Source organism: Scyliorhinus canicula, chromosome 6 (genome assembly GCF_902713615.1).
Source record: "Scyliorhinus canicula chromosome 6, sScyCan1.1, whole genome shotgun sequence".
Lineage (NCBI taxonomy): Eukaryota > Metazoa > Chordata > Chondrichthyes > Carcharhiniformes > Scyliorhinidae > Scyliorhinus > Scyliorhinus canicula.
The window spans coordinates 57845775-57869624 of NC_052151.1; the positions used below are offsets into that span (position 1 = coordinate 57845775).

The 23850-nt window shown below is 41.6% G+C and overlaps 1 protein-coding gene across 1 annotated transcript in view; it reads right to left on the minus strand.

The window, feature by feature from the left end:
• ibtk (inhibitor of Bruton agammaglobulinemia tyrosine kinase) overlaps positions 1-23850 on the minus strand; it is a gene marked incomplete at its 5' end in the record, with an annotated part of 101482 nt that overhangs the window by 23664 nt on the left and 53968 nt on the right. Inside the window, 7 exon segments of the mRNA XM_038801016.1 lie at positions 5792-5901; positions 7720-7785; positions 7788-7817; positions 7819-7871; positions 16291-16403; positions 20049-20176; positions 21738-21798. Of these exon segments, the coding sequence (XP_038656944.1) occupies positions 5792-5901; positions 7720-7785; positions 7788-7817; positions 7819-7871; positions 16291-16403; positions 20049-20176; positions 21738-21798 (561 nt within the window).

Below are 23850 nucleotides of genomic sequence, written 5' to 3' on the forward strand. Positions count from 1 at the left end.
AGTGGTGAGCCTGTGGATTCACTACCACAGGAAGTAGTTGAGACTAAACATTGCAATATATTCAAGAGGCGGCTAGATATAGCACTTGGGGCGAATGGGATCAAAGGTTATAAGAATCATAGAATTACAGTGCAGAAGGAGGGCCGTTTGGCCCATTGAGTCTGCACTGGCCCTGGAAAGAGCACCCCAGTTAAGCCCATGCCTCCAATCTATCCCCATAACCCAGTAACCCCACCTAATATTTTGGACACTAAGGGCAATTTATCATGGCCAATCTACCTAACCTGCACATCTTTGGAATGTGGGAGGAAACCGGAGCACCTGGAGGAAACCCACGCAGACACGGGGAGAACGTGCAGACTCCCACACAGACAGTGAACCAAGCCAGGAATCGAGCCTGGGGCCCTGGCGCTGTGAAAGCACTGTGCTAACCACTGTGCTACATGCAATTTAGGCTATTGAGTTGGATGGTCAGCCATGAACGCGATAAATGGGGAGCAGGCTCAAAGGGCCAAAGGCCTCCTCCTGCTCCTATCGTCCTGCGTATATGTATATATCTATATGGAATAATTAAATTAGTTTCAAATGTTGCAGCTAACTATGTTATTGGAATGCCTGTATAAGCAGGAGTGGGAATGGCAATGACAGCTAGGCTCCCAAGGCATGAGGGATCACAAGTATGAAAGGCGGACAGTCAAGATTAGCAGTGGCTAGAGAAAGTGGGCGAGTTGCCAGGGAGGGAAGGGGTGAGCACCAGGAGGCGAGAGCCAGGGAGCCCAGGTAGAGGGAGGGAGTGGCAGCCAGCGCACAAGCAAAAGAGGAAGCGAGCCACACCTCTTAGTGAGGGAGGGGTCGAAAGTCAGCGAGTGAGAGAGCACCAGATAGCAGAGACATGAGAAAAACAACAAGGATCAGAGAGAATAAGTGACGATTCGATATGGTTAGCAAGGAGGGTAGAAAGAGGCAACAGAAAGAATGGTGGCTTTAAAAAGAAATGGAGTAGGAGAATTCAGTGGGGTAGAAATTCATCTTGGGCAGGAGCTCTAGTCAGCGCTATAGTATCAGCCTCATGTGACATGGCCTGCCTAATCCTCGTTTCCACTGATGTCAGTTCAACTGAATATCGGTTGCAGTATATAAAGGTAGCCAATGAGATTATGCCTAATTCTGTACCGCTGTTCAAATCAATTTTGACTCAGAAAGGTTGCCTTCCTTTGCCCATTGTGGACCATTCAAAGACAATACAGCACAGGAATAGGCCCTTCGACCCTCCAAGCCTGTGCCGACGATGGTACCTGCCCTAACTAAATCCATTCCCACCCTATTCATATATTTGTCCAGATGTCCCTTAAATGCCGCTATCGTACCTGCTCCCACCACCTCCACAAGCAGCGTGTTCCATATATTTACCACCCTCTGTGTAAAGATATTGTTTCACACATCAGTTCTAAACTTAAACCTATGTCCCCTAGTACTTGACTCTCCTACCCTAGGAAAGAGCATCTGACTATCCACTCTGTTCATGCCACTCATATCATCTCTCAACCTCAGTCGTTTCAGTGAGAACAGACCCAGTTTATCTAACCTTTCCTCATAGCTAATTCCCTCTAATCCAGGCAACATCCGAGTAAATCACTTCTGTACCCTCTCCAAAGCATCCACATTCTTCTGGTAGTGTGGCGACCAGAATTGTACACAATATTCCAAATGAGGCCTAACTAAGCTGCAACATGACTTGCCAATTTTTATATTCAATTATATTCTCCGACCGATGAAGGCCAGCATGCCATATGCCTTCTTGACCACCTAATCCACATGCGCTGCCACTTTCAGTGATCGGTGGACATGCATGCCCAGATCTCTCTGCCTGTCAATACTCGCAGGAGTTCTACCATTTATTGTGTATTCCTACATGCATTGGACCTTCCAAAGTGCATTACCTCATACTTGTCCGGATTAACTCCATCTGCCATTTCTCCGCCCAAGATTCGAAGTTTATATACTGCTGTATCCTTGGACAATCCTCTTCACTATCCGCAACTCCACCATTTTTTGTGTCATCTGCGAACTTACTAATCAGACCAGCTACATTTCTTTAAAATCATTATATACACCACAAATAACAAAGGCCCCAGATCTGATCCCTGTGGAACACCGCTAGTCCATTCAGAAAAACACCCTTCTACTGCTACCCTCTGTCTTCTGTGCCCAAGCCAGTTCGATATCCAACTTGCCAGCTCTCCTCTGATCCCATGTATCTTCACCTTTTGTACCAGTCTACCATGAGGTACTTTGTCGAAAGCTTTACTTAAGTCCATGTATACAGTTTTAGTTTCGGCAGGTACCATCGTCGGCACAGGCTTGGAGGGTCGAAGGGCCTATTCCTGTGCTGTATTGTCTTTGAATGGTCCACAATGGGCAAAGGAAGGCAACCTTTCTGAGTCAAAATTGATTTTGAACAGCGGTACACAATAGTCATAATCTCATTGGCTACCTTTATATACTGCATCCGATATTCAGTTGAACTGACATCAGTGGAAACGAGGATTAGGCAGGTCATGTCACATGAGGCTGATGCTATAGCGCTGACTAGAGCTCCTGCCCAAGATGAATTTCTACCCCACTGAATCCTCCTTCCCACTGCTACTCCATTTCTTTTTAAAGCCACCATTCTTCTGTTGCCTCTTTCTACTGTCTTTCCCTCATCTATAATCTTTTACAGTTTCTTAATAAATACTTTCTTGATGTCTGCTTCTAAGTGTGGAAATCAGCAGCAGATCAGAGAAAGAGATAAAGAGAGTTCAGAACAAATATGTTGCCTTAAAGAAAACCAGTGGGACAAACAAATCCACAGCCCCTTGGATGTCATTACTTTAAAGTAGTGAACATGAAACAATGGGAAGCTTATGAAAGATACCAAAAACTCAATACTGCAGAAACCTAAAGGAATATAGTGCAAGGGTGAAATTAAAAGGAATTTAGGAAATCATTAGGGCATAATAAATGTTATCAAGGAACACCCAAAGATGTTTAATAAGGTAAGCGAGTGAAGTGAAGAGGATGTGAGTGAAGAGTGTGAGTGAGTGTGTGAGTGACGAGGTGAGTGAGTGAAGAGTGAGTGAAGTGTGATTGAGGAAAGCGTGATTGAGGAAAGCGTGATTGAGGGAAGCGTGAGTGAGTGAAGCGTGAGTGAGTGAAGCGTGAGTGAGTGAAGCGTGAGTGAGTGAAGCGTGAGTGAGTGAAGCGTGAGTGAGTGAAGCGTGAGTGAGTGAGTGAAGTGTGAGTGAGTGAAGTGTGAGTGAGTGAGTGTGAGTGAGTGAGTGTGAGTGAGTGAAGTGTGAAAGTGAGTGAAGTGTGAAGTGAGTGGGTGGATGAGTGAGTGGAGTGAGTGAGTGTGAGCGAGTAAATATATAAAATAAAGAACAATCGAGGAGGAGTGCGAAATATCAGATGAAATTAATATATGAAGAGAGGAGATATTATGGGGTTAACATTTTTTGAAAACTGGATAAATCCTCAGGCCAGGATGAAAAGGATCCACAGCTGTAATGGGAACCAAGAGAGGAAATACACAAGGTACTGACGATAATTTTCCAATCCTCTCTAGGTATAGTTGTGGTGTCTGAGGAATGGAGAACAAATACATTGTACCATTGTTTAAAGAGGGAAAGGAGTAGACTGAGTAATTGCTAGCCTGTCAGCCTAACCTCGGTGGTGGAAAAATTATTGGATAGGATAAAACTTAATTTTAAAAAGACACAGATTAATCAAAGACACTCAGCATGGATTTGTTAAGGGAAAGTCTCATCTGGTTAATGTGATTGAATTTTTGGGCAAGTAAATTGAATTTTTTGAGCAGGTAACAAGGAGGATCGATGAGAGTAACAATGAGGTTCCAGGTGGCAGACGAATCACAGAAGCAAAATAATCCGAACAAAGTGGCAAGTTGGATCCAAAAGGGACTCAGAAGCAGAAAGCAAAGGGTGTTCAATGAGTGTTTTGGTGGCGTGATGGTTCTTTGCAGAGGGGTTCTGTAGGGTTCAAGTATTAGGTCCCTTTGTGTTCTGTGGCATACATCAATGATGTGGAACTGAATGTAATACATATGGTTAGGAAGTTTGCAGATGATACAGAAATTTGCTAGGTGTTAATAATGAAGCAAAATGCTGGAGATATTAATGGACTAATTAGGAAGGCAGAACAATAACAACAGAGTTCAACGGAGAGATGTATGAGGTAATGCATTTGGGAGAAACCTAACAAGGTGAGGGAATATATAATAAATGATAGGAAACTAAGAAGTATAGAGGATTAGAGGGATGTAGGAGTTCATGTCATAGATCCCTGAGCGTGGCTAACAGGTAGTCAAGATGGTCAGTAGACATAAGGGATATTTGGCTTTAGAAGCTGAGGTGTAGAATAAAAGAACAGGGAGGTTATGCTGGAAGTATATAAAACTCTTGTCAGGCCACGTTGGAGTACTGTGTGCAGCCTTGGTCACTGCATTTTAGTCAAGATGTGACTGTACTTGATAAATTTAAAGGAGCGTTGCCAGAATTGGAGAGCTTTAGCTACAAGGAAAGATTGGATAGATTAGGATATTTTCTTTGGAACAGAGGAACCTGATGGGAGATATATTGAAGTATATAAAATTATGAGGGGTTTAGTTGGAGTGAATATGGTTGGAGTGAATATGGGTGGAGTGGTTGAGGGGTTCAGAGACAGATTTACAGTAAGATAGAACAGGTTTAGAGAGGATTCAGGAGGAATTTTCCTTCACCTGTAGGATAGTGGAGTTCCAGAGCTCACTGCCTGAATAGTGGAAAAAAGTAGAAACTCTCGGAGCAATTAAAAAGTTCTTTTGATGAGCACAAAAGTGCCACGCCTACATGGGCAAGATCAGGAAAGTGGGATCAGGGATGATGGCTACCTGACTGCCTGCACAGACATGATGGACCAAAAGGCTGTCTTCTGCGCTCTAATTTCTATGATTCTTTTTTTATTCATTTTTTTTTTATTAGAGTATCCAATTCTTATTTTTCCCCAGTAAGGGGCAATTTAGTGTGGCCAATTCACCTACCCTGCACATCTTTTTGGGTTGTGAGGGTTAGACCCATGCAGACACGGGAGAATGTGCAAACTCCACACGGACAGTGACCCAGAACCAGGATAGAACCCAGGTCCTCAGTGCCTTGAGGCAGCAGTGCTGACCACTGCGCCACCGTGCCGCCTGTATTTCTATGACTCATTATAGATGATATAATTACCATATCCAGAGTTTGGTTTCAACTTTAATATGAAGAATATGCCAAATTCGTTTCAAATATCAATCATTTCTTGATCCTCATATTTCTAGCAAGAATATCTTCACCTCGCAGGATGTTTCTTCATGTGAAACTAGAACCAGGGGACACCGTTCAAGAATAAAAGGTTTCCTTTTTACAATGGCGATAAAGAGCTTATTTTCTTCAAGGATCGTTAAGTTCTCGTTCTCGTCCCCAATAAAATGGAGGCCAGGACATTGCATTCACTCGAGGCAGAGCTCAATAGATTTTCAATAGACAATGCAGTCATGGGTTAAGGTCAGACAGGAAAGTGGAATGCAGGTCAGCCCTGCCTGCACAGCAGGCTGTAGGGGCAAATGCCTACTGCTCCTAATCTCTACATTTGTGTAAAATATTTATCATGCACAAACCAACATATAATATTCTTCACATACAAACTTGCAATCTATATATTCCTGTCGATAAGAGAAAATCTGCTTTTAAATCAGAACATGAGATTTATATACCTGAAAGGACTGCTTGTCCAGCCAGTAGCCTTTCCAGAGTTGGTTCGAGGAATGGGTTTTGGGTTAGACTCTCTCTTAGTCGGCGATATATTTTCATTCATTTTTGCCATCTTCAGTTTGGATTTTTCATCTCAAAAATGTGGACTCTTTCATCATTCTGAAAACATGAAAACATCATCCGTAAGGTACCACTGCAAAGATATCTTTAAACTGTTGAAATTACTGATCAACTCGTCATTAAATTCTCATTATTAAAGACCACAGACAGTTACATACTGCAATGGATAGCTGTTAGTACATTACAATGCAGTGAACCAAATTGATGGGTTTCTGACAATGTAAAACTACAAGGGCAAAGCTTCAGACTTCTCAACTTGGACATCCACATCAGGACGGTTAGAAACTTCTCCCTTTTTTCCTTGAATGGAGGCATGATCAGTCCCCATCCTACCATCTTCCTCCAGTTATTTGAACTTGTTCTCAGATCGAACAACTTCTCCTTCGACTCCATTCACTTCCTCCAAATAAAAGTGTTGCTACGGGTACACACATGGGTCCTAGCTATGTTTCTCTTTTTGTGAGTTATGTGAACATTTTGTATTCCACATCTAATCAGCCCCCTCCCTCACCATTTTTTCAGGCACTTTTGATAACTGTCAGTGCCATTCCTGCTCTCACCATGAACTGGAAAATGTCATCGACTTTGTTGATAAATTACAAGTTTTAAATGCTATCAAACAGCACTTACTCACCAATGATACTCGGTTTGAGTTACCACCGGAACCACCTGACTCTAGACTGTATTACATCCAAATGTGGACACTGAAGCCAAATTCCAGGAGGTGAGGTAAGAGTGACTGCCTTTTATATCAAAATGACATTCCACTTTGTTTGGCTCCAAAGAGTTCTAGTAAGACTGAAGTCAATGGGATTCGGAGAATAATTATTTTAATAACTGGCCACAAAAGAAGATCATGCAATTGAAGGTCAATCTTTTAGTTGAAAAGTCACAAAATAGCCAGTTACAGCCTCAAGGGGGCAAAAATTTCAGGACTAGCCTAAAGTAAACTAATTTTGTATGTTGTAACAGAGTACAGCATATATTGTAAGCACATAATTTAAGTGCTGAGAATTGGGCTCAAAGATTCCTCAGAAATAAATCATACCAGATTATGCCTGTAAATTATAAGCCACACACTGGCCAATAATTGGCTACGTATCAAGTAATTTGATTTGTACAATTTCTAATGCAGTTAATGCAGTGCAATCAATGAAACATTAGACCTAAAATGTTTTGGTAAAATGCTAGATCAGTTTCAGTAATTAGAAAACTATATTGTTTGGAATTTAATGAAAATTATACCGAGAGAATATATGGAATACAATGCAGCAAACTACAATAGTTTAGTTTATACTTTTATAGCGTTTGCTTTTATTTTAAAGCTCAATTTGAGTAGTTGAGATGTGAAGAATGCCATTTTTATGTAGAATAGAAACATATTGCTGACAGTCTTAAAAAGATTAAGTTTTCTGAAACTGGTAATATATGCAATTCATTCCAGAAGCTGCAATGTTTATGTTGCTAACGCACTGTGACTAAGTCCTATTCTGCAATATTTATTTGATTCAAGATTTCATATTTGTCAGACATTTTTTAATGATACTCCCATCAAGTACACTTTACTTTCCTTTGTCAATAAAACCTAATGCACAAAACTTTTAATTTTAAAACAGTAATATTCACATGTTCAAAATCCAACAGCTCGTCAGTAAAATAGTGAAGATCTGTGTACGATAAAGGACAGGAAATTAGGGAAATAGAAAAGGACTGCCAAGCTGCAAGGTTGCTTTAAGAAGAGAGTGTTTTAGCCTGGTTGCATTGACTATACTACCATAGCACAACAACATGCTGCATATAGCATACAGACCTCAGATTTCTCCTGGCAGAGTCCAGCTGAAAAATCAGGTGAAGCTAATTCTCTGGGGTGGCTAGTCCACCAGCATAGCTGCCTTCAGAATCAGACATCCAACATCTCCTGCAGGGATTCCACAGAATTGGGTTTTAGAGGTCTTTGCAAATCTGGAAAACTAATGAATATTGATCTTGAAGTAATATTTATAAAATGCAATACAGTCTTGCATACACCCCATTTTCAATGTGTAGAGCACAATGTAATATATCCATAGCGTTTAAAATGTTGTATATTTTTACAAATATTGGCTCAAATAACCAGTCAAAATTTCACGCAGAATTGTACTAATGTTTTTTTTTAAGCTCCCAGTACAAATTAGGAGCCTACAAAGCAAAACCTACGGCCCGAATTTTCAGACTCCCGCCAGCCAAAGACTCAGAAAGTGACTCCAACTGCCCGCAGACAAAACTCCCAACAAATGTTCATTGGCTGCTGGCAAGATTTGCACCCCTCACTCAGGAGGAAGTCCCATCTCAGAGAACTGCCGTCCAATCTGATTGGCAGGCAGCTTTCCAGCCCCTGCAGGAACAGTAGAGGAGGAACTAAAACACTCTGCCTGAGCCAGAGGACAAGTGTACGGAGCTCCAGGGTGGGGAGAGTAGGTAAGGTCTCAAAGAGCTTGGGAATGGAGGGTGGGAAGGGAATATAGGGTTGAAGTTTGTAATCAGATCAGCCATGATCTTATTGGATGGTGAAGCTGGTTCAAGGGGCCGATAAACCTGCTCCTAATTCTTATGTTTTGTACATACGTATCGTGATTGACACAATCTGGGTCTCAGTGGAAACGCCTTGCCTGAGAGGAGTCCAGAGGCCTAGAGAAATGGCCCTTAAGTGGCCATTAATTAGCCACTTGGATGATCGTCACGATAGAGTTTCAAAACTCCACACCAAAATACACTCGTATAAATACATCCACTTAGTGCTTCACCTTCTGTAATTCACTCCAATTTTCCAAACGACCCTCTTTTGACCAGAGCTTCCTCTCCACTTTCAACAGAGAGTTCCTTCCAGGATTTTGTACCAACCCCTTTTAGGTTTTTTTTTTGTTGCCTTGACTGACTTTCACTGTTGCACAAAATCTGATTATACAACCAATATTTTCTTCCCAAGTAGAAAGCAAGACATTCCAAACTTTAAGATTACTTTAGAAAACCGTTTCTAGCATTCTCACCAACCAATTTCTCCTCAACTTTGTTTGGGGTCCATGAATGAAATCCTGTGTTATTTTCAAGCTTCCAGAACCAACTGTCCCATAGTTCTTCTGGAGCTTGCTTTTTTGCTCATTATTTCATTATACAGATTTTCTTCTAGCAATGCTGAGAGCTGGTCTCTCTCTAGCTTCCCTTAGCAGCATTGAAGACAGCTGGTCTCTCTCTAGCTTTCCTTAGCAGCATTGAAAGACAGTTGATTCACTGCTCCATGACGTGTCTACAACTGCTCTTAGCTGCCAGCTAAAAACGAAAGAAGATAGTGTTCTGCTTTACTTTACAAGGGCTCGGGTTGCTAAACAACTATGTTGTTTCATTCAGCATTAAATGAATCATTTAATTGATTCAGCGTTAACGTCTGCTGAACGGCGCATTTTCTTTGCTGATGTCCCACTCCACTTTTTTCAGGCCACCCCACATTTTTGACCCCCCCTAAGCTTGGGGAAGTCCCCATGACCCTACTGTTCCAGCCAGCCTGGCACAAGTGTCGAGGTGCCAGTGGAGTGGTAGATTACTATCCTGCCCTGTCCCCGACTACCTGGGGTCTCCAATGCCCTGGGAGAAACCCCCCCCGGTCCACATTTGTGTGTCTCAGTACTAAAAGGACACCTGGCGAAGTCTCTCAGGCACGGTTGTTGACTCCATTTAAATGAGCCATAAGGCAAGGGCGAGATCCAGATTGCACTGTGCAGAGCGAGTCGGGTGACTTGCAAACAGCGCGGCATCAAGCCCGATTTGGGGCATGTGGGCGATTCACCCGTTGTGCCCAGATCGTGCCCTATATTCACCTTTCATGCACAGCTCTCTCAACAAAATAGAATCCCAGCTGGAACAGAAACTAACCCCACGCATGCAAACATCTTTGGCCAGCGTGAAGTCTAACTATAGGTTTCTTTCCGGCACAGGAACATTGAAGTAAACCCACTTAAAACTAGACCTTATTTTTAATGTTTACCAATGCAAATATAAATCCCTTAAAACTACTTTTAGTTTCCTAACATATGGACACTGATGAACTGTTAGGATGGCTATAGGGTTTCCCCTTGAATGGATATTCACAGACTGCACTCTTCTGTGGAATTCACGCCTGCCATTGGCGTGATGGTTTGGAGCTCACGCCAAACAGATTCAACGGACTCCTAAACTCTTACGCTGTTTGCAATGGAGCACGAAAAGCTGTTGAGATCAGTTACCCACAAGTTAAGTGTGAAAGACCACCTTCTACCTTCAATGGTGTATCAAGGTCATATGACTTAAACTGGATCTCTGATACTGAAATCCTATTATCCCTAAGCTCAGAAAAGACTCGGTGGGCTGACTGCAGAATAACACCAATGATACAACAGCTGCAGAGAATGGCTATTCCACTTTTGTCTTTTAAGAATCAAGAGGCTTAAAAATATTTTTAAAAGCTTTCCAGGACAGATTTCAAAGCTGAGTAAGCCTGCAAAATAACTGAACCCTGTGATGCATTAGCCACAAGTGCCTGATTTCATGACCTGAATACCATACTTCCCTGAAGGAATCCTTCAGTAATTCTGATGTTTGATCCCATCATATGTTGGACTTCAATTAAGAGTGTGAAAAGTTTCCTTTTTCAATGGACTCACAAAGAACTTCTAGCCATTCTTTCGGTTTTACATTTGCAACCATCTTCTTCAACTGCATCATTTTGGATCGTGTGGCGTGTGACTGATGTAACATTTAGACCTTTCAATGGGGTTGATGGGGTGGGGGGAGGGAATGTGTGACTAAATAATACTTGTTTAAACCGCACAGAAGTCTGCTGTCACATTAACAGGGTTTTACAAACACAGATCTACCTTTCCTAAAATGAACCACAGACAGAATGGAAAGGAACTGGGAGTTTCAGTTTATCTTCCCCTGTCCGTAACAATTGTCAAAATATATCCGTTACTCACAAAGCAAAAAATCAAAACCAGTAAGCATGGGAAAAACTGAACAATCTTAGACCCCTTTGTTGCTCGTTATGCTTTACCTTAATTGCTCTGTTTTAATTACCTTTGCTCAAGAGTCACCAGGTATCTTTCTGATACCACCACAGGGTTCAAAGCCAAGTACTGCTCAATGACTCAATACACACAGTTAGTAAGTTTGAAATCAATACACATTTATTTACACTACAGTCAATTATTACTCATGCATAAACTCTACTCACTAAACTACAACTATTACTAAAAGCCTATACTTAGCTTCGAGTGGCCCACTCAAGTCAGAGGAACAATGGCCGTTGTCTGGTTCTGATACTGCTGGCTTCGAACTAGTACCGAATAGTAGCTAAGAGTGTCTATCTCGTAGCATGCGTTGATCTTAGACCTTACTTGGTTGATGCTTGGCGGGGCCTCTCATCGCTGAGAGCCAATGCCAAGTGGGAGTTCTTCCAAGAGAGCGAACTGAACTTGGGGGACTCTGTTTTAAGTCCCCCAGGGGTTTCGCGCCCTTCTGTGCGGACCCCGGACTTGGTCCCAATTAATTGGACCATGTCCCAATCGTTTCGTATTGAATTTTCTCCATCGTTCCCATGATCGTTGGGCGGGCTCTATGTAACCGTTTGCCTGCCTTTGTTTAGCTCCCAATGGCGCCGGGGAGTCTGTCCTGGTCGCGATTGTTTCAATGTTTCTTTTTGTCCCTGGAAGATAGTTCAGTAATATGCTAATGGCTATTGGTTTCAGTTCTGTCTGGGTTTCTGCAAAATCTCAATACACAGGAAACCTTGCACCTGCTTGTTTTCTCAAGTGTTGTCCGTTTTTCCCTGCACTCTTTGCGAGTGTCCATTTTGGAATCGGGACGGGCCAGTCCAGGTGGCTACACCTTATGGCCTTGCACAATAATAATGTAGAGTCAAATAATGGCTGTGCTTGCACAGTAGAAAACAACTATTTTCGCTGAATAGTTCACAGCTATTGGTGCTGTAAAGATTACTATTTAACAAACAACTTACATAAATCATGAATTTGTGTTTTGTTTTATAAATTAGAATACCCAATTCATTTATTCCATTTTGGGGCAATTTAGCATGGCCAATCCATCTACTCTGTACATCTTTGGGTTGTGGGAGCGAAACCCATGCAGACACAGGGAGAATGTGCAAACTCCACAGACAGTGATCTAAGGCCAGGATTGAACCTGGGACCTCGGCGCCATGAGGCAGCAGTGTTAACCACTGCGTCACCATGCTGCCTCATAAATTTGTCTTCTCTATTTCTTTTTTTAAAATTTAGTGTACCCAACTCATTTTTTTCCATTTAAGGGGCAATTTAACGTGGCCTGCAAATCTTTGGGTTGTGGTGCAAAACCCATGCAAACACGGGGAGAATATGCAAACTCCACACGGACAGTGACCCAGAGCTGGGATTGAACCTGAGACTGCGGCACCGTGAGGCTGCAGGGCTAACCCACTTCACCACCGTGCTGCCCAATCTTCCCTATTTCTAACCGTCCAGGATGCACAAGATATGCATTATTGGCACAAGGACATGACAAGCCAAACTATTGTGTAAATCTTGTACAATCTAGTCTCCAGACTATGTTTGTAAAGACTTAACATGTAGATCACAAAGGCTTGCATCTACCGTACATCCATTGCATATCTACCAAAGGCCATCATCACAAAAAGTATAATTTCAGGATATCACATCTCAAGATGTTAACCATTCTTAGGGCAAATAAAATCCAGATAATTTGGTTAAATGGCATACCTTAAATTAGCAGTATTAAATTGGTTATTCTAAGCAAATTAAAAGCATTTAGGGACAAGTAAACAACAATACAGATGTAACAAACTGCCCAAATGTTTTTGAAAAGGTACTATTCTCGTAATAAAATAGTTGTAGTTCTATAAAGTTGAGCTACCTCTTTAATTTCCATCTACTGGAAACCTATGGAGTTAAAAAAATAGTGTTTGTAATACAAAATTAAATAATCTAAATAAGATATTTATTCTTACTCAGAGTTGCCTGGCACTATTGGAAGGAACTGGAAAGTCCATTTCCTCATGGAATACCTGGGGATCAAGCTGGAGTATTTGAATGGTAATTTGAAATTATAGGGTGGGCCTTGTTACCAGATTCTCTGCAAATGTCCCGTCTCCCAATTTATATCAATCACAGCAACGTTCCTCCTCTACATTCATCTAGGTTTACTCACTGCTTTGCTGCAAGTTCCTTTGATCCGATCTGTTCCTTGTCTGATCCTTTATGTTCTCCTCAGCAGCTGAATCAGATCTGCATTACACTCTGTCCTTCCTGCCCAAAAGTGTTCCCCACCTTTTACGTTCAGTTGCTTCTGAAGCTCAAGCAGAACAGTTCCTGTCGACGTAGTTTCCTACCTACCAGTTTTAGCATAGCTCTTGTTGCATTCATCTACTACCCAATTGACAATTTGTTAGCTCTGTTCACAAGTATTTGAATTAATTATGGAATGAAAGGCTTGGCATGCAATCAATATGGAAGGTGAGCTGGTATCACTATCTTTAGTAGGACTCCCAAAGGTTTAGAACTATCAAGTGACTAGTTTGTCATATTTATAGTCAAACACAGGGCAGCGTGGTGGCACAGTGGTTAGCATTGCTTGCCTCACGGCGCCGAGGTTCCAGATTCGATCCCGGCTCTGGGTCACTGTCCGTGTGGAGTTTGCACATCCTCCTATGTTTGCGTGGGTTTTCAGCCGCAAAAACCCAAAGATGTGCAGGGTAGATGGATTGGCCATGCTAAATGGCCCCTTAATTGGAAAAGAATTGGGTACTCCAAATTTATAATTTTAAAAAATTATAATCAAACATGTTGCATGAGAAGCTGGAAGTGAACTAGTAATATGGTATTTCCTTTAGAGTTTCAGCTTTGTTTTGACTAGGTGTACCTATCCCTGACCAGCCCAAGGGAAGCAGTGATCTCAGTATATTTTTTTATAAAATTAGAGTATCCAATTCTTTTTTGCCAATTAAAAAAAATTAAGGGGCAATTTAGCATGGCCAAACCACCTACCCTGCACATCTTTTTTGGGTTTTGTGGGGTGAGACCATGCAGACACAGAGAGAATGTGTAGTGATCTCAATATGATCATGCTGAGGAACTCTGGCTTACTGGTCAATTAAATATATCTTCATAAAGTAAAAGCAAATTGCTGCAGAAGCTGGAATCTGAAACCAAAGAGAAAATGCTGGAAAATCTCAGCAGGTCTGGCAGCATCTGCAGAGGGAGAAAAGAGCTAACGTTTCGACTCCAGATTACCATTTGTCAAAGCTTTGACAAAGGTCATCTTGTCTCGAAATGTCAGCTCTTTTCCCTCCCTACAGATGCTGCCAGACCTGTTTAGGTTTTCCAGCATTTTCTCTTTAGAAATATATCTTTATATTCTTTATCTGTGTATTCTTTGTAACCCACACACCTGCTGTGCAATACTTGTCCTGTGTACCAAACTTTGCTGCACATCAATGCAAAAATTTCTACTTGGTCAATACTTAGTTTTTCTTCTTCGGTGCTCTGGTTCTCATCCCATTCTTCAGTGCTTCCAGACCCCCAGATTCTTGTATTACCCATAAATTGCAAGCCCCAAAGTTCTCAGCTTCTTCAAAATGTCTGGCCTTCCCCAGTATCCAAACTTCTTTCTCCTGTTTCCCTGTATATATCAGAAACACTACATCAGTCTTTAGACTTCTTTGAATGGTCCAAATCTGGCAAAACGTTTCAGACATCAACTTCCTCACTCCTCCCTCTAGTGCAAGTCAACCTCATGTCCTTCTCTGTAACACAACAGCAAAACACAACCACACCCCAGCAGGAATCATGTCATGCCAGAACCCAGCCACCTGTAACACAAGTATTCCCAAATCTGCATTTTCCGACAAACCATCGCAAACCCAGCCACCCACATACGAACCCTAACCTGCTGCTTTCTTCCAACTGCAGTCCTTTTCCTTCCTCCACACCAACCCCTCCCATTTTCTCTTTCAACTGCCCAACTCTATGGCAGCCTTTCCTCATTATCATCTCTAAAACACTATGCGCTGCCTCTCATTTCCTGCATACATCAGGTATGCTAAATCTTGAATACCACAGTACAGGAACATATACAAGTGCCAGAGAGATTTAGCAGAACGGTGATCCTCTAGTATAAGCTATGTCACAAAATATCGGTTTATAATAAAAATCCCACTCATTACTATATTTAATCTTAAAAAAAGAACCATTATACCTCCCATAGATTAGCAGCTAAAGGATGCATGATATAACACTGAACAATATCAAGTAGAAAAAACTCATCAGATTGCAAGAGTGTTGAAAGGGATTCCAATAACTGGGGCGTGGGACCGGATGAAAAACCCACCCAACTTAGTATCTAATTCTGTATGGAAAGTTCATGTGTTTACGCGTCAGGCTCATTGTCTTCCATGAAGAATAATCTTCCCAAACTACATGGCTAGGTTCAGGCATAAAGCATTGCCATTTATCAGAAGGTTGCTGAGCATCCAGAGCTCCATCCCAGCAAGATTCTGTCCCTTCAGAAGTCAAAGGAGAAATTTTCAAATGCAAGGTACAAATAAGTGCACTTCTGATGGAAGATTTATGCTATACAATTTCAGATTTCAATTTATTTGGAGGCATTTTCTGCAATTCTGTTTTTTCCCTTTAAATCGCTGCCAGAGCCATAAAGACCAATTCATACCATTTCTCAGAAACATTGCTCAGCCTAGCTTTCTCAAGCTAATCCGCTACAAAATAAGCATAATTCACTAATCAACAAACCATCACCACCATCATTGCCTCATGAGCTATGGATACTGTTGTGTACAAGGGCTCTTCATTTTCAAAGAATGACAAAAGCATCACGACAAAAGCATAGCACTTAGAAGACAGTCTTCCCCAAGGCACCTTTCTCCCCTCCTCTCACATATTTGTGGACTTGTTCTAAGGTACGGTTCCTAAAGGCTAGTTAGTCTATGGGTATTGGCTTTTCAGATGAAAGCCTCAGAAGATATTTAAAAGGTGAGGGGATCACAAGTAAGTGAGACTCGGTCCGCACAAAGGTCTTCCCAAGAACATTGGTCACCTGGTGTAGGCAACTTTCGAAGATTGAAAGGACAGGATCGTAACCAAAAAAATCCTTCCCCAATCCCTTGCCGCTCCATTCAAAAAAGATAATCCTTCATGTTTTGTGTATCTCAAGTCTAAACCATCTAAACCTTTCGGTCTCGGAACTACAGCATAATCTTAGTTTTGAATGGAAATATACCTGCCAGACATTGAATGATCAGCAGATCACACCCTTCCTTCACTATGTTACTTCAACTGGGGCTTACCTGCTGAAGTTGGACTCTGAATGAGATCAGATAAGTGGTATCCTCCTGAACTGTCTGAACGCCGTCTCTGCTTCTTTTTTGCCTTTGTTTTTGCCTTTTTGAGAAGCGTTTCTCTAAAGAAAAAACAATTTTAAATTGCCTCTTGCTTTATACCACAAGCTTCACACAAAAAATGTGGGATTAAATTTAAGTTTCTCAACATTCACTTAAATTTTTTTTATAAAAAGCAAAGAGTTGCAGTAACTTGTTGGTCTTTGGAATGAACAGTTGTAAATCATGCCAATTTAAGCTCAAGATCATAGAACTAATTAATTTAACTAAAAAATACAAACAAGTATTTAATAAAACTGTGGGGGTGAATTTTCAGCTGTTGGGTTTCTCTGTTCCGCTGGCACGCATACCTACCATGGGGTTTCCTGGCAGCGTGGGGTGGCCACAATAGGAAATCCCATTTTCCGGCAACACAAACATCGCTGCTTGGAAGGTTTTTATTTGATTTGATTTATTATTATCACATGTATTAGTATACAGTGAAAAGTAATGTTTCCTGCAAGCTGTACAAACAATGCATCCCATACATGGGAAGCAAGGAGCGACTGTAGAATATAATGTTACTGTTATAGCAAGGTATAGAGAAAAGATCAACTTAATACGAGGTAGGTCCATTCAAAAGTCTGATGGCAGCAGGGAAGAAGCTGTTCTCGAGTTGGTTGGTACGTGACCTAAAACTTTGGTATCATTTTCCTGACAGAGGAAGGTGGAAGAGAGTATGTCGTGGGGTCTTTAATTATCCTGGCTGCCTCTCTGAGGCCGCGGGAATTATAGATAGAGTCAATGGATGGTTTGCGTGATGGACTGTGTCACATTCATGACCTTTTGTAGTTTCCTGCAGTCTTGGGCAGGCTCCATACCAAGCTGTGATACAACCAGAAATAATGCTTTCTGTGGTGCATCTGGAGAAGTTAGTGAGGGTCGTAGTTGATATGCCAAATTTCCTTAGTCTTCTGAGAAAGTAGTCATTGGTGGGCCTTCGGAACTATAGTGTCGGCATGGAGAGACCAAGACAGGCTGTTGGTGATCTATACAACTAAAAACCTGAAGCTCTCTACCTTTTCTACTTCATTCCCATTGATGTAGACAGGGGCATGTTCTCCACTACGCTTCCTGATGTCGATCACAATCTCCTTTGTTTTGTTGACATTGAGGGAGAGATTATTGTCGTCGCACCAATTCACCAGATTCTTTATCTCATTCCTGTACTCTGTCTCGTCATTGTTTGAAATTCGACCTACCATGGTGGTGTCATCAGCAAATTTGAAAATTGAATTGGAGGGGAACTTGGCCACACAGTCATAGGTGCATAAGGAGTATAGTAGGGGGCTGAGGACACTGCCTTGTGAGGCACCGGTGTTGAGGATGAGTTGCTGTCTATCTTTTCTGATTGTGGCCTGTGGGTCAGAAAGTTCAGAATCCAGTCGCAGAGGGAGGGGCCCAGGCCAAGGAGTTTGGAGATGAGTTTCGTAGGAATGTTGGTGCTGAAGGCTGAGCTGTAGTCAATAAATAGGAGTCTGACATAGGTGTCTTTGTTATCTAGGTGTTCCAGGGTAGAGTGCAGGGCCACGGAGATGGTGTCTGCTGTGGACCTGTTCCAGCGGTAGGCGAACTGTAGAGGATAAAGGCAATCCGGGAGGCTGGAGTTGATTCGTGCCGTGGTGGAGAATTCATCCCGTGATCTCACTGCTGGATTATGGAAGACTCTTGAATTTTCAAGTAAAGCAAGAAGCAGCTTACAAATGTTTGGTGATAAAGATATATTTCTAAATTTAGTTTTATCCTTTTTACAGCTGTGTACAAGTCAGTGAGCCATTTCCTAAAATACAGGTTTCTCCCATATGCTCCAGGGATAGTTTATATCTTGGATTTCAATAATTCTCCAATCTGATATTTACTTCTTCGAAATGTCTGGAAAGTATTTCGTGCAATGCTGTTTTGTGCTATAACTTGGGAACCAATTGCTTGACTACTAAGTTCCCATACCACAAAATGAAATTGTTTGATGCCATAAATTAAGATACTTCACTTTTTCTGCAGTGTAAAATGGATTATGCAAACTGGGTTCTATAATATGGCAGTTCAGTGTGTTGGAACATGAGCATAAAGTTGCTGGGGGGGTTGGTACATGAACCCATAATAATAATAATCTTTATTGTCACAAGTAGCATACATTAACACTGCAATGAAGTTGCTGTGAAAAGCCCCTATTCGCCACACTCCAACGCCTGTTCGGGTACACAGAGGGAGAATTCAGAATGTCCAATTCACCTAATACATCATCTTTCGGGCCTTGTGGGAGGAAACCGGAGCACCCAGAGGAAACCCACGGAGACACAGGGAGAACGTGCAGACTCTGCACAGAGAGTGACCCAAGTGGGAATCCAACCTGGGACCCTGGAGCTGTGAAGCAGCAGTGCTACCCACTGTGCCACCGTGCTGCCCTAATTGTAGCTATACTGAAGAAAATACATGCTTCCCAGAGAAGGTAGAAAGAAGTCCAATGAAGCATAAAAGGGAATCATCTCCAAGTTATTTTCATGGGCAACACGAGACAAACCTACTTCCAATACCTGGGCTTGAAACCAGATCTAAAGAACCAAAAAGCTACATGCTCGTTGTTACTTCAGGTTTATAATCTTCGCCTACTCACACATTAAATTCTAATTTATTAACTCCTTTGTGAGAGTTTATTCAGAAATCTAAAATATTCAGTGCAAAGTAGCTAATAATTCAAGTTAAATAATAAGGTATAATAGCAAAGTTTAAACTCAACACCACTGCTAGCTCAGCTGGTCTAACGCAGAAATGAATCTAACTACCTACCTTAAGTGAAACGCCAATTTCATCGTTCCTTATAACATGCTAAGCATAAAGCAAGTTTACAAATGCATATGCAGACAGCTACAGTTACCAATGCTGTACCCCTGCATCAATACAACATTAGAATTTGAATAAGTTCCTATACGAGTGCACTTACAAAGATATCAAGAAAAATGTCACCAGTGATATTTCAATAATAATATTATTTATTAGTGTCACAAGTAAGCTCACATTAACACAGCAATGAAGTTACTTTGAAAATCCCCTAATTTACTGTTCGGGCACATTGAGGGAGAATTCAGAATGTCCAATTCGCCTAACAAGCACGTGTGTCAGGACTTGTGGGAGGAAACCGTAGCACCCGGAGGAAACCTACGCAGACACAGGGAGAATGTGCAGCCTCCGCACAGACAGTGACCCAAGCCAGGAATCAAGCCTGGGACACTGGCACTGTGAAGCAACAGTGCTAACCACTGTGCTACTGTGCCACCTCTACAGAATTAGTCAAGTGGTCAGCTTGGTTTTTATAAAACCTGTCAATAAAGACTACTGTTCGGCATAAATGGACAGGCACAGATCAATCATAACAGGTGACTACGGCCAATGCTTGCTGTATTTCCTGGAGCCATGTATTATGGTTGCCTTCACTATTGAACCATTAAAAATATTTTCTAATTGCTAATTTAAAAGAATTAGCAACAATTTAAGTAGACACTGCCTTTGTTTGATCTATTTGAACAAATTAGTTTAAAAAACAAGTTGCATATGAACAGATTTACCAGAAGTCACAACCAACATGGCTATACATACAGCAACATTGTTCCTTTTCAGATAGCAGAGATGAGGAAAACCCATGGGTATTATCATAACCTGGTCTCACTTACTTGGAAGTTTGTTCAAGGTCCAATTCAATTTTACTGGCTATGGAGTTATCATCAATTGCTTCGCCCAGGAAACTGATGTCTGGGCCACTTGGATAAGGGGTGATGATCCTTTTTTGCATGGCTGGAATCTATAATTTAAAAACTCTGAAGTTTCAGAATTCTGTTCTCTCAACTTATCAAGGAAATACATAAAATAACAAATTCTCTCTTAATTTGGTACTGCTGGTGGTAATAATCAACAATATTACAACTTTCCTAATCTGCAAGAGTGAAACTAGTGAGATTAACAAAATGATTCATTATTCCCCCCCCCAAAAGTACAAACATTAATGTCGCATTTTTAAAATATCTCAAAATAATAAATATAGCTACTCAGGAAATAATAAACATTTGCAAAATAACATAGATGATCTATTTTTATAATATTAAAGCAAAATAAAGTTAACAAATATATAGTAGCAGCCATATGATCAATGTATATCAAAGTAAAAATGAAGAATGCTGTAAAGACTCAGCAGGTCTGGCAGCATGTGTGAAGAGAGAAACAGAGTTTTTGTTTCGAGTCCATATGACTCTCCACAGATGCTGCTAGACCTACTGATTTTCTATTTTCATTTCAGATTTCCAGCATCCATAGTATCCTGCTTTTATATAAAAATAACCAATACAGAATTCAATCAATAGTTCTCTCAGTGTTGTACAGATCATCTGAGACAACTATTTCCATATTTTTGCTGGATAGCATGCTAGCAGAGAAACTGATATTTCAGAACAGGATAATGTGGATGAAGAAGACGGTATTTATTTTAAATTTCAGCTTTGACTCAATTCATTCATAGGATGTGAACATTACTGGCAAGGCTAGTATTTATTGACAATCAATAATTGCCCTTGAGAAAGTGATGCTGAGTCGTCTTCTTGAACTGCTGCAGTCCACATGATGTAGGTAGTTCCACGGTACTGATTCAACAACAGTAAAAGATTGGCAATATAACCTCAAGTCAGGACGATGTGCGGCTTGGAGGTGGTGGCATTTCCAAGTATCTGCTACCTTCTGGTTTTGCGGGTTTGGATGGTGCTGCCAAAGAACACTCGCCTTTGAGCCAGATTAGGTGTTCAAGTCTCACTATCCAGAGACTGAAGGAAATAATCTAGGTTGGTACTTCAATACAGTATTTGGTGAGCATTGTACTGACAGAAGTTTCATCTTTTTGATGAGACATTAAACCAAATCCCCAGCTGTCCTCACAGGTGAATGTGAAAGATCTCACCACAATATTCAAAGGGAAGGATAATTGTATGTGTCATGCTCAACCAAATGTACTGAATCTTATTATTGGTCATTTGTCTAACCGCTGTTTCTAGGACCTTGCTATGTGCCTAGTTTACTAGAGTGACTATAGGCTAGGGAGCACCTGGGTACATTTTGAAAGGCACTATTTAGATGCAAGTTCTTGTTTTCTTATTCCTATTCCATTATACAAATATCATTGTAGAACTGCCCTTGTAGACGGAAACTACAATTATATCAGCAGCAAACAGCTCCCACAGGGCATTACCAGAATTACCCTTTACAATAGTGTGCCCATTCACTTGCAAGTCAGTACATCTGATAATTCTAGGAGATAAGTCAATCTAACAAGGAGGTTTATTGTAGCAAATGCTATAAATAGGTCTGAGAATTCTTACCATATTCCTATAAGCAAGTGAGAGCTCCTTCAGCACTTCATCACTAAGAATGTCCAGAGATCTGAAATTAAAAATCAGTAGCAATGTTCGATGTATATCCCTCCTTCTTAGGTATACAGGCATCAAAATAGATACTGTGCTTACCCACCTTCACCCTGATCAAGTCCATAGCAGGAAGTCCTATGGGCAGCCTTCCAGAGCTGCTGCAAATTGAGGCACGTACTCAAGGTTGGCTCGCCATGCAGGGAGCACAACAAGCAAACCCTGCCATATTTGTTTGAGTTCCTGAGTTCACTCACTCAAAAGCACTTAATTTTGGTCGAGGGATCCAGCCTCAGGAAAAGGGGTTAGGGGCAACCCCTTGAGGTTGGGTTGAAAGCTACTGCCTTCTATTGCTCCACTTCCAATGACCCCATTCCGCAACACTCTTTCCACCATCACTCACCTATGCCTGGCTCCCACCTCGATTAAAGACCTCAAATGGATGTGGTACCCAGAATCACAAAATCACACAGTGCAGAAGAGGCCCTTTGGTCCATTGAATCTGCACCGACACATGAAAAACACCTGACCTATCTACCTAAACCCATTTACCAGCACTTGGCCCATTGCTTTGAATGTTATGACCTGCCAAATGCTCATCCAGATACTTTTAAAAAGATATGAGGCAACCTGCCTCTACCACCCTCCTAGGCAGTGCATTCCAGACCGCCACCACCTTTTGGGTATAAAGGTTTTTTCTCACATCCCCCCAAACGTCCTGACCCTTACCGTGAACTTGTGTCCCCTTGTGACTGACCCTTCAATTCCGATTGGCTACCAGCTCTCGGCAGGTGGGATTTCACCGGCTCTCCAGCTGGTGGCCAAGACCAGAATACGTCCACAAGATTCAACCTGTGGCCACCTAAAATGGCCTCCCGCAAAGAACGCTGGGAAAAATGGTCAAAGCCAGGGACAGACAGGTTTCCGCTTGCAGATACACAAAAGCTGCAGCTCAGACATTTTTAACAGCCCAAGAAAAAGACCACCTCCAGGCCATCCCAGGAACAATAGAACTGTCCTGTCAATCACACTTGTTTACCCGACACAGCGGCACCTAAGCTCCATATTTGAAAGGGCTTACCTGCCCCCAACACTTCCAGGCATGGCCACTGAGTGCCCACCAGAAAATCAATGTGGCAGCCCCTGATTGGACTTGATCGATCAGGGTGATCAAGCCCATATGAAATAATTGAGAATGACCCAGAGACCGCCTACCAAAGGGCACGAAAATCCAAGCAGGTTAAAAGGTGCTGCATCACCTATCTCTCTGCAGCAGCAACCAACAAACCTTCATGGCCAAAGAAGAAAACCATCCACGACACCAGCAGAAGGAAGAACAGAGTCAAGGACGAAGAAAACCAACAACCAACCGTCGATAACTACAAGACTGCAGGTCACAGATAAAGGTCATATCTGCCCGGTACTTGCCAGTCACTTGGAGTGAAGTTAAGGTCTTGTGCGTACTAGCTTTGTAGTTTAACTTCTGTTGTATGTGTTTGTGATTGAATAACTCTAACAATTGTGTGATGGCGAATAAATATTGAATTGTTTCAGGAAATAGACTTGTAGTCATTTGTCCACCGTATACGGGTTAAGACACACCGTGGGTTAGAAGGTACAACAAACCCAATGACTTTCTATTCATGTTACATTTAGATAACATACATCTCACAATAAACATAGAAACATCACTTAATTTCCACCTCTGCAACAAGTTGAAGCACAGAAAATAGGTTTGTAATTAGAAGAATAGAATGCGAACCAAAGGATCATTTGGCAGAGAATACCAAAAGCTTGTTTAAGGAGGTGGGATCTAACAAAATCTCACAAGGAGACGACTAGAAGTAAAGACATTTTGGGAAGGAATGCAAGAGTGCAACCCCAGATGGCTGAACAGTGTGGCTTCCAATTTAAAATTCTCATCTTTATGCTCAAATTTCTGTGGTTTCCTCCCTCCCTACCATTAGAACTCTGTTCATTGTGCATCCATTTCCCATTCCAATAGGCTCCATGCGCTTGAATCTTTCTACCTCTCTACCTTTAAGACCCCCTTCAAATGCTCCCATCCCTT